We start from the raw sequence: 12,492 nt of genomic DNA, 5'->3' as shown, positions 1-12,492 counted from the left end.
ACCTATCAACAGGCCCCTCCCAATGTCACTGTGGAGGGAAAAAGCTAGTACAGGCAGCTCATCATAGGTCTCAGCTAGCAGCCAGACCACCCCTGCACTCCAGCTGGTGAAAGCCAAAAAGAATACACCCAGGTAAGGTCAGAGACTGTGAGTGTGGGGCTGGGACTATGTTCTCATGCTGTCTGGGACACGGGGATAAAGTAGAATGCCATAGGAAACTGGGTACAAAGTTCAGAGAGTTTTGAATTGCTGCAGGAGAGAACGAAATGGAGCCTGTGCATTCAAATCCAGTGTTAACTTCATCCCAGAGGTGAAGGTGAGACTGGACCAAAATGAGAGAGTATTTAAAAAATTATTCACTGTGTAATATGCAGATTATTTTTATTTTATCAGATATTTTAGAAAACAGTACCTCTGTAGACATTCTAAATACGTATTATTTCCTCTACAGTGAGGGATAATACCTAGATGATCAACAGTGAGTTATTAAAAAGGTTATTTTCATATCCTGAAATTCATTGTAAAAGGAAAAGTTTGAATAGCTTGCTGATTGCCTTACATACTTATAGGTTGTCTGCTAGCTAACTAATAGAAAACAATAACTAGAAAAATAGATGACCTTAAATAAGATAACCTCATAATTTAGCATAAAAAGCAATACATTTTACTCCTTTTGATAATAATTTAAATCAATTTACTTCAAATTCCCCCCAAAATAATCACTTGGTTAGTAATAAATTTTAAGAATTCAAGTCATGCTTTTTCGTGAACATTTTCTGACTCTGTCCTCAAGAATCACTTTGTCCATTTAAGTCACTAAATATCCCATATTTGCTCAGTGATTTATTTTGAATTAGTTATGTAGAAATACACCCAAATATTTTGAGACCATGTGGAAAGTTTCATTAAATACAGCAAAATAACATTGTATCTATTCAAGTAAAAAGCTGTGGAAATAAAGAACACAGATAAAAACAAAACTTCCAAAAAAATGTACATTTTACAAACCAACATTTTGTGCTATTTTCTGCTTCTTTTACCTTGTTTTATGGATTTGTTTTCCCATTTTTAAGTAGATGGTTTTCATTTCATACTCTGTCCTCAAATAAGAATATTTCTCCATTACAAACAGTATCCTAAATGTGACTTTTATGATGAACACTAAAATAATGAATGCAACGATATGTAAGCACTTCTTATGGGATTCAAGAATTTTCCATTGTTTTTCTTTCCCCCAGTTCCAGGGATCAAACCCACCTTTCAAAACACTAGGCAAGTTCTTACCACCAAGCCTAATACCCAGAACCTACTGTTCTTAACCTGTAATCTCCTTAAGGCAAAATCTATGTCTTAATTGGGCTTATTTCTTTAGTAGATACAGTTTTTAAGAAATTATAGTTCAATAGACCAGCACATCCCTGTTTCTTTTTATCCATTTTGTTTTCTAGAAGCATTGTTGCTCTGCCACTAGATCTCTGGGGTTTCAGGTATGTACTAGCTCTCATAACCTTGTTGTAGCGTCATCTGTCATTATTGCTATTATTTTTCTAATATAGGCTCCTATCTGGGAAGAAAGGATATATTTTTTTATTAGTACTAATTAACTCAGAAGAACTGTTTTTCTATTGATTCAGATTCTTTCCTTGTTTTCTGGGAAAGGAAGCTTATATTATGCACTTTTAGACATGTTACTTAGATGAGTTAAGTATAGAAGAAGAATACTTTTTGGATTTATGTATAGCTATACAAAATAAGGAATGTCAATAGTTGGCTGTGTGATTTAGGCAATAGCATTTGGACTCCTTGAGGTTCAGTTTCCCCATCTATGAAACAAAGCAAGAGCTGTTATCACTGTGTTTGGTGTTAGAACTATAGTTGGAGCTGTTCTCTTGGCTACTTTGCCATAGATGGCGTGATTTCCTTATTTTTCTCATACTGTAAGAAAAGGACCATGAAGTTCTGCTACTACAAAATTTACAAGATAGGAAAATAAAAGACAGTTTAATATAATACAATACTAGAGTTTATATAAGAGTGTGACTTTGCTAAAATTGACTCTATACAAAGTCTGCTATTGTTGCCATTGGGTTCATTCAGACATTCAGTGATCAGATATAATTTTTAAACAAAATACATAAATCTCAGTGTCTGGAGATGATGTACATCAATTCCTAATTTTTAGCAACTATTAGAGTTAAATTGTCAGATAGCTTAAAATAACATGTCTGATAACTGTCACAGACCATTACTTAATTATGTTAAATTTCTGGTCTAAGGTGTCACAGAGAAAAATTTTTAAATATCATTTATATTCATGGAGAAATTCACTTTTTCCAGATCATGCTTCTTGTTCATCAGCTCATTATTTCTACATGATGTGTGTTTCCATTATTAATTAGATTAATCATGCCTTGTGAAACACTGGTAAGGATGTTTTCTGTGCTCTTGCTTGCAGCCATCAGAAATGAGTGAGGAAAGAATGGCATATGCTGAGCTGACATTATCCCTTAAAAGTAAGAAGGACGAAAACCAGCCAATTAAGGAAAAGAGAGGTAAAATTTTTCTGCCTTTGTATATGTGTGTCTGTGTGTGGTATTGAAAACACAATATGAAAAACATGAGCTCATACTAATTATGTTCATATAAATTTGATGTTATATATGTATATATGTTATGCTATATGTTATTTAAAATATATGTTATATATCTGGCTCTTTCTATTATTTAAAAAGATATTTATGAGTAAATAGCCAGTGGGTGGACTGATCTTAATTTTTTAACCTCAGGTAAACATCCATTCTTCTCTAATTACAAGGTCATACTATGTTTGTTATATATCTTGTCTTTTGATTTTATGTAGATTGTCCATGGCTCATGACTGTTATCATCCTGGGAACAGTATGTCTTTTTCTTCTCATGTCAAATGTAGTCTTGGGATATCTGTGTGAGTAAGATATATACTATTTTATGGTTAGAATGAGATAAGAAACAATGCTACAGTTGCTGAACCTTTGTAAGTTTTGACATTCTATAAACATCCTAGTGATCATGGGTACTAGTGATAATGGTGATGATGATAAAGACTTTATTAGTATCTTATATTTCTGCTTTTATGATACATAAAACAGTATACTGTTATAATTATACAGAAATACCATGAATAAGTATAATACAGATTAATACATTCAATAACTTTTGTAAGAGCTAGTTTGTTTACAATCAGTGGGTTGAGAGTACTTGTATTTCCTTACTAAATTCTTTTTTAGCAAAAATAATTATTACATCATGTAGTAAACACAAGATGAATATAGTCAATTTCTTCCAGATGTATTGATCAACTTACAAAAAGCATGAAGGTGAAATTTGTATGTAATCTCAGTATTAAAATTTCAGTGGGCTTTTTAGATTAGGTAGATTGCTCTTTCTTCTGTTTATAATTTGGACATTTTTTAGATTGGCTTCCAAACACTCAAGAGTCATTCAAGGGTCTGGAGAGATGGTTCAGTGGTTGAGAGCACTTGTTCTTGAAGTTTAGCAGTAGTAAACAGCACAGTTCTTGCAGGACCTGGGTTCAGGTCATAGAACCCACCAGCCATAACTCTAGTTTCAGAGAGTGGGGTCAACATGCTCTTCTGGTCTCTAAGGTCACTGAATGCACATGATGCAATACATAAATTCAGGAAAAACACTTACACATATAAAATAAAATAAAATTTTTAAAGTCATACAGATGTTTAACAAAAGTCTCCATTAAGCAGGATATACAATGGGCAAGCTAGTTAATAAATGTGCTATGCATGTGCACTTCAAGTACTCAGCTTCTTGCAATACTGCTGGAACCACAAAGAAAAAACCTGACCTGTTTGCTCCATGAATACAACACAATTTATCAGTTTTGATGCATTTCTAATCAGTTAATTTTATTGTTTGTTCAGTTAATTTGGTTGTTGTTTAAGACAGGATCCTATTCTGTAAGCCTAGCTAGGCTGGAATTCACTGAGATCCACCTGCCTCTGCCCTCCTACCCACAGTGCTAGGATTAAAGAGTTGACTGTCACACCTGGCTGAAGATGTTTTTTAACTCTGCATCTTCTTGCCTTCACCTCCCAGTGCTGAAATTACAGAGCTTCAGTGATACACATGGCTCTAACAGATTTTAAAAATCGTACTCCATGATTTCTTTCAGTATCCTTTTCCTATTTGTTTAAAAACATTCTGGTTTACATTATTTGGTTCATTGAATCAACAAACAACTTTGGTTATGTCCCATGCGTCAAGATCACAGAAATTTAAGGGGAAAAAGCTTTGAATGAGTTTTCTTGAATATATATACACATATATATGTATATGTATACATATATATATGAAGTAGTTTTAAATATAAAATGAATATAATGATGAGGACATGAGGCAATGTTATATGGGTGACACATAACATCATGTTGTCAAGAAGTCTTCCTGGTTGAGACAGTAATTGAGGTTAAATAAGAGACCAGTAAGAATTGGGACATTGATAGATTCAAAACTCATCTAAGGTGAGTGGGCAGCATGAAAAAGGAACATATTTAGAGACTCATAGATAGTTCCTTGGTAGTGAAAAAATAAGCTAGATATAAATTTGGACAGATAATACTGATTTATATAGATTGTTCACACCATGCCAAACAATATGAGAGTTCATGTGAAAGCAAATGAGATAAAAATAACCATCTGGTGTTTGTAAGTGAAGAGCAACATGACTCAAGTTACGTGGACAGATAAGGCTTTAGAAGGGGCAGGCTCAGCAGACTGGAAATGAGTGGGCACATGAAGGAGACTGTTTCAGGAGACAAATTACGACCATGATTGACTATTTTAGCATCATGATAGAAATCATGAAGTCATACAGGGAAACAGAGAAGGAATGAGCTACAGAACAGCGAGAGCATATATTCAAATGAGTAGAGGAGGGACAAGACGAAATCAGTGATCCCATTTCATGTCAGGATCATATATCTTTGTAGGCAAAATTGTATTAAATGTTAGAGAAAACATGAAACTACCAAGCTGCAGTGTGTGTGTGTGTGTTGGTGTGTGTGTGTGTGTGTGTGTGTGTGTGTGTGTGTGTGTGTGTGAGAGAGAGAGAGAGAGAGAGAGAGAGAAGTTTCAGGTGCATAGGACACATCAAAGGACATACCCATAAAGTTTGAGTTATTTCTTCATAGTTAGCTGTTGGCAATAGCTTCAGAGTATCAGCACATAGATGAAATCAAGACAGATATCTATATTATAGATATGAAATGTGTTAAATTGCACTCAATTGATACAGCAAATTATTGTGAACATGGGAAAAGGAGATGGAATACAGATCATGTAGAAACCTTTCAAAACCAGGGGGTAATGTTGCCATGTTAGAAAAGAAGAGGTCAGGATGATGACCCTTAGGATAAATTAACATAAAAAATAGGTGAATATGATTGTGGGTGAAAAAATGAAAATCTGGTTAGTAGATAGGAAGAAGCACAGCCATCTAGCATTGGGATGTATGCTAAGGATAGCCAATGCTGAAATGACATGACAGTCTAAACAGACAGAACTTTGATCAAGAGGATCAAAGCTTTTTGCTGGTGTAGATTTAGAAGAACAATGATTTGACCCAAACCAGGTTGCAATGGCTGAAATTAGTTAAGGTTAGAAATAATTGCGCACGGAAAATTGTACTTTTAAACTACGGTTAAGCAAGTGTTGAAAGTGTAGGTTTACATGATCTCTTGGATGGATTCACAAAATGGAATTTTTACAGTAGTCAAAAATAGAACATGATATGTAACAATGTGGTTGAATATTACCATGTAAAAGCAAATTGAAAAAGTGGCCATTTTTGCATGTCATGATGCATTTTTATAAGATTAAAGCCTTAAAGCAACAAAGTAAGAACAATCTTAAGGAAGAAGAGACTCTAAAATGAGCTGTAAACTAAATCAAGGGAATAATATGTAAATTGATACTTGTAGTGGTTAAGGTTCTGGCGACAATTTGGACAAACACTAAATGGAATAACTAAATAAACAAGGAAAAGTTCATGGAACAATAATGAGAATACCTTATATACAAAGAATTACAAACAATGAATTTTTCTAAATAACCATGAAAAGAATTATAAATGAGAAAACACAGTTGCTTGCTTCCATGCTCTTATATTGTTAGTTCTTGAGTTTTGAGTTATTGGACGACATCTTGATTCCTTATTTAAAAAACATTACTTTTTAAAAGTTGTGTGTGTGTGTGTGTGTGTGTGTGTGTGTGTGTGTGTGCGCCTGTGTCTGTGTGTCTGTGTGTTGGGGGTGCAAATACATACAAGTGCAGAGGTGGTGGAAGCCAGGAGAGGGCCTCAGCTCTGCCACAAGTAGAGCTTCAGTGAGTTGTGAGCTATCTGATGTGAGTGCAAGGAACCAAAATTGGGTCCTCTGCAAGAGAAGAACATGCTCTTAACTCCAAAGCTATCTCATCATCCCCGAGATTATGACTCTCCAAAAAACAGAGATTTTTGGTTTTCTTTTTGCACATTAAAAATGTCTGTTTGATTCTCTCCATTCAGATTCAGTAAGTTCATTATAAATTGAAATGTAAAGCCAGATCTTTAAACTACACATGTCAGCATTAAATGGAATAATAAATTTCAAATCATTTTTTGAAGATACAGGACATGAAATTAGTTTATACATTCTTTTTCTTTTCAGATGACCTTTTGTTTTATAAGTTTGTTATAAACACTTTAAAAGAAGTGTGTTGCAAGTTATAAATATTTGTATTTTTAAAATATATTTTATATTGTATCACTTCAAAATATTTTATATTTTTCTTAGTGTTCTTTAATTAACACCTTTTTTGTTTACAATTAAAATGAAGTGATTATAATGTTGTCAGTTATTACCACATGTAGATGTAATCTCATAGTATGGACTTAGTTTTTCAGTGCACTTCTAACTTCAAGATTCAATATGGGAATGATGCAAATGAAAATACTATCTCCTCAATGGAAGTAGCACGTCCTTCATTGTCACCACCAACTTCAGGTATGCCTCACAACCTGAACTGAAAACTGACATACTTTTAATGGCATTTACATTTCTGTCCCATTTCAGATTGTGATCTTAAAACTTTACATCAAAGTTTGGCAGGATCTGTACTTTGTTCACCTCTCCTTACTGAATCTATCTTTCTTGTTATAGTTAGTTAAACTTTTGGCTTTCACTGAAGAAGTTGCTTTTGGTTGTCGTCTTGATTTTATTGTGCATTTTGTACTATTCTATATGGTGGGTTATACTGTGGGTATATATATGTGGTATTTACCACATATAGAGACTTTTAGATCAATGTCCCTCCCATTACTCATTTCGATGGATCTCTTCTTGCAGATAGAAATGTTTGATGCTGGTGTCTTTCTCCTTCAGAAGTCAAGATTTGCCAGTGCAACCATAACAAAGATCTCAGATCTGTGAGAGACAGTGTCTGTATTCACAACATTCGTTCCTATAAAATTTGGCAGAAGAGCTATTTTTAGTGAAAGCAATTACTCTTTGATGTTAAATATGGAGCAAACAATGAAACATCAAAAATCCATGTCTTGATATGAGTCTGAGAATAATGGTTGCTTTTATTTTCATAAAAAGGCTATTACCCATGCCTAGGAAGATGGTCATGTTGTGGAGAAAATTGTTACTACTTTTCAGAGGAAGAAAAGACATGGGATGAGAGTGAGACATTCTGCAGACACCTGGGTTCTCATCTGGCTAAGATTGACAACAAAGAGGAGCAGGTATGTATAGTTATTACCTGAGTGTTTGGTGGAGTTGTGATAATCATTTATATTCCTCCTACTGTTCTTTGCCTGCTGAACAGAAGGACATATGTACCTAAACACATATTTACCTGCAGATAAAAGGGCAGAGACATAAGAAGTACCTAGAAGAACAGTTTTATTTAATGAAAAATAGCTCTGGTGTGGGCACCATGGGATAATTTTCAGCCATGTAATCTGCATTGCACCTTCAGAGTTTAGCTACAGCAGACCATTTATTGTTAATGAAAACCTGATGGGAAAAGCTATCTTTGATTATATGAATGGTCCATAAGAAGTAATTTTAATTTTTAGTTTTGTTCTTCTATCATCAGTGTCTGGAAAAAAAAATCTATTTCTAGGATGGAACATGAGTCTCTGTCATTGGACATGAGAAAAATATAATTTAATATAAAGACAAAATAAATAAAAAGAAGAAGTAAAATCATTCCTCAGAAATATTTTTTTTCTTATTTTACTCATAGCTCAGTATGACAATGTGGATATATTTTATTTGTATGTTAATAAATAAAGTTGTCTGGAGATCAGAGGTCAAATAGCCATAAAACAGAAGTCAGGCAGTGGTTGCACACACCCTTAATCTGATCACATGACAGGCAGAGTCTCTGTGTTCAAGGATACAGCCAAGTGTGGTGACATGAGCCTTTAATTCCAGTACCAACCATAGAGACCTCGAGGTCTGTATAGACAGGCAGTGATAAGAAAGTCATGTAGCTGAGCTTAGACCCAAAGGGAAGGCAGAACAGGAAGGCAAGAAAAACACAGGTTAGACAGGAAGAAGCTCTCTGTGGAAGCTACTGATAGTGGTAAGCTAAAGCGAGTCCTGGCTATTGCTCTGATCTCTTTGGCTATTACCTCTGTATTTGGCTCTGTGTTTCTTATTTAATAAGACTGTTTAGAAATTTGTCTACATGACAAGAGTTGCTCTGTTGTTTGTGTATGACACTTGCTATTATTTGTAGCTAGAGTTTTTCTGGTCCTGCCTGGCCCAGGGTCAGGACAAATCTTTCTCACCCACCAGTCCCATAACTGCTTAGACCCAACCAAGAAAATACACAGAGACTTATATTACTTATATACTGTATGGTCATGGCAGGCTTATTGTTATATAGTTCTTATATCTTAAATTAACCCATGTTTCTATTAGTCTATAAGTTGCCATATGGCTCATGGCTTACCAGTACCTTACATCTTGCTTGTCATGGTGGCAGCTGGCAGTGTCTCTCCACCTCAGCCTTCCACTTCCCAGAATTCTCTTCTCTGCTTGTCCCTCCTATATACTTCATGCCTGGCTACTGGCCAATCAGTGTTTTATTTATTAACCAATCAGAGCAACACATTTGATATACAGAACATCCCACAGCAATTATTTCCAAAGTTTAAGAAAGAGGTCACTCTAGCATATTCTGTAGATTTATTTACAACAATTCAAGTTAGGCACTAGAGTCCATTTTAATAATTACTTTTTTAAATGCTGCTTGTAATAGTATCTTATACAGAGTGCATAAAATATCATTATGCTTACTAATATAATTATTTTATTAAAATAGATATTTCATAAAAAATAGAGGTATTCATTTATCATGGTCTGTTATTCCTTGTTCTCTCTTTCTGTTCTTGATACAGCTGGGATCTCCTGCTCCCCTAAGCTCTCTTTCCTTCAAACCTTGCCCTTCATTACTCCCACTGTTGTCCAGGTTTTTCATATAGATCTCATCCATTTCTCTGTCTTTGGGCAATCCCTGTGTCTTGAATCCACCAGGTTGAATTGAATCCCCAGGGGAGTCTTGGCCCTGGAGGAGAAGGGAATGGAGGGGAGGAGCTGGGGAGAAGGTAGGAGTGGGGGCGGGATGGGGGAGGACAGAGGAACCCATGACTGATGTGTAAAATTAAAACACAAATATAATAAATAAAAAAGGAGAAAAAAAGAAGGTATTGACAAAGAAATACAAAGACCAATATATAATTTATAAACACCTTTGGCATTTTGAACCTCTATTGTTACAAATTAGTTTTTTACCAATTGGACTATTGTTTTACTCTGAAGACATTTACATAATTTATATTTAATTCTTTAATTTTCAATAAATATATTTCAGAGGGTATGTGCATGTTACGTGTGTGTCAGTACTTAGGGAGACCAAAAGAGATGTCAGATCTCCTGTCACTGGACTTAGAGGTGGTTGTCTACCACAAAAATGCATGTGCTTGAAATCAAACTTGGGTCCTTTGCAAAAGCAGCAATAGTCATAACCACTGAGCCGTCTCTCCAGCCCCTGTATTATTCTTGTTTTTCTTCCTTATTGTGGAGTTGGGAGGGAAACTTGTGAACTAGACATTGCCTGAAGAGCCTGTGGTGTGGTTTGCTTGGGATGCTGTGAAGGCAAACAAGATTTTGGACAGCCTAGGAAGGAGAAAACAGGATCTCTCTCTGACAGAGGCAACAACATGGGGTCTTGTTGAATGCATGTAGGATTCTGACTGTGAAGAGAAAGGAGGTGGCCTTTCTGGAGGAACAGTAAGTGTTATCCTTCTGAAAAGAGAGGAAGGGACATTGGGCAGTCTATGGGAGAGGAAAGAGGTACTACCTAATGATGCTATAGTAGTAGACTCCTGGAAAGAAAGACAGAATATTGGTTGGCCTAAGGAAGGAGTGGGCCCTACCAAGCAGCAGCATTTTCATAGAAGTCCCAGAGAATAGAGATGGGGTGCTGACATTCTAGAGAGGAGAGTGACAGTCCACCCAGTAGGGCAGTTAGTGTGGGTTCTGGTTCTAATTTTTTATTCCTAGAAAATGTACATAAATCAATGAAATTATGGGCATGTAACTTACATGGTTTTAGAGATATAAAATCTATACTTCAATGTATTTTTATAATGTCCATGCATTTTTCATGTATTGCAATTTTTCGTTTGTAACTATTAATTATTTAATCTGCAAGATAATAGAGACTGTGGACTCTGTGTGTGAGGGGGCACAGGGAAGAGAGGAAGATAAATAAAATTGTATTGCTTTTTGCAACAAAATTCACTGCCACATGTTGGCATGTATAAGAAAAAAATTGAGAGGAACTTGGAAAGAAGATTACAAGTAACTAAGATATTTAAACTCATTATTTCAGTACATAAAAATTTTGGAGAGAGTCTATGATCTACATTTACACATAAGGAAAAATGCAAGTTAATTAATTTGCTTATTATAAATACAACATAATATAAAATTTCCTATAGTTTCTTAAGTTTCACATGATATAAGACATCATGATATGGATGCAGTTTTTGTGCTTTATCTCGTCATAGTAATTTGCTTTTCTATCAACACCCTCAAACTTGTCTTCTATGCACTACTGTTCAATATGTCTTCTCTTTTTTTCATATAACTTTAGGAGTTGCATAATAGGGTATGTAAAAAATTTAGAAATTCCCTAGCACTCTTCAATATGATAACAATTACAATAATAAGTATATTTTCTGATCTCATTATTTACAGAACTTCTCTTGTCATTTACATCTCACCCGAGGTGATTACTTGGAAAAATACCTCATTACAGCTTTGGCATGAATGTTTTGATTGCCATTGACATGTCTATGTTTAATGACCTATATATACTTTCTTCACATAAAGTATATATTCTTGTTTTTTCCCCATTTTTCCTATTTGATGAATTTCTTCATTGGCTTACAAGATGTCTTTATTTGTCTTTTAAATAACTACAAGCATCTCCAAATCTGAGTCTTATTTTAACATGTTTTATAAAGTGTCTTTTGATACTGAGAAATTCTAAATTTAGTATAGCTAGACTTATATGATATTATTGATACTATGAGAAATACTAAAATTCTAATTTTTCCACAGAACTTTATTCAGTCACAACTGAAATACAGCCATTGGGTTGGATTACATAAAGTTGGAAGTCAATTTCAGTGGGTGCACCAGAAGGACACAAAACTTTCTTCAGATTTGTAAGTTTTTGTTTTATATACTTCTTTAACAACTAATTCACTGCTAGAGGGAAGATCCTTGTGATCTGTATAATGCCAGTAGTTCACTACCATAGCCTTTCACATGTGGAACCTCATGCAAAACTAAAGACCTAATTAATCAGAGCAAAGAAGCATTTCTTTCCATGTTTCTTATTGTTTTCTACTTGTTATTTTATTACTTTTTAAATGAATATACATGTTTCACATATGTCTATTCACCATTTGCATGCCTGATGTACTCAGAGTCCAGCAGAAGACATTGGATTCCCTGGAACTGGAGTTACAGATCACTGTAAGCAGCCATGTGGGTGCTGGGAATTGAAACAGTTCTCTGGAAGAATATTAAGTGCTCTTAACTGCTGGACCATCTCTCTAACTCATTAAAAAAAAAAAGACTCTAAATCCCCATACTAGTCCTTATCATTTAGCAGCTCTATATTAGAAGGTTGTGGTGCCCACTGAAATAATCACGTGTGTGTGTGTGTGTGTGTGTGTGTGTGTGTGTGTGTGTGTGTTAGATTGTGATAATAAAGGTTATGTTTAATGAGTGATTTGTCTTAAATAAACATTTTTTTTATACAGGGAGTTTTATACAACACATTCGACATCTGCAGAATGTGGATACCTCAAGCCAAAGTACCTCAGCAATACTTTGTGTAGTAGATATT

The 12,492-nt window shown here is 34.7% G+C and overlaps 1 protein-coding gene across 1 annotated transcript; it reads left to right on the top strand.

Annotated features, from left to right (window-relative positions):
* Positions 1-2,464: 2,464 nt before the first annotated feature.
* LOC118579328 (C-type lectin domain family 7 member A-like) lies at positions 2,465-11,807 on the top strand. The gene is given in 5 exon segments (XM_036180505.1): positions 2,465-2,552; positions 2,861-2,944; positions 6,948-7,028; positions 7,617-7,798; positions 11,697-11,807. Coding segments are annotated over 5 exon segments (546 nt in total).
* The last annotated feature ends 685 nt before the right edge of the window (positions 11,808-12,492 follow it).

Source organism: Onychomys torridus, chromosome 3, assembly GCF_903995425.1.
Source record: "Onychomys torridus chromosome 3, mOncTor1.1, whole genome shotgun sequence".
Classification (NCBI taxonomy): domain Eukaryota; kingdom Metazoa; phylum Chordata; class Mammalia; order Rodentia; family Cricetidae; genus Onychomys; species Onychomys torridus.
Note: the sequence above shows the minus strand (reverse complement) of the source record. Positions and strands in the feature narration are given on the sequence as shown.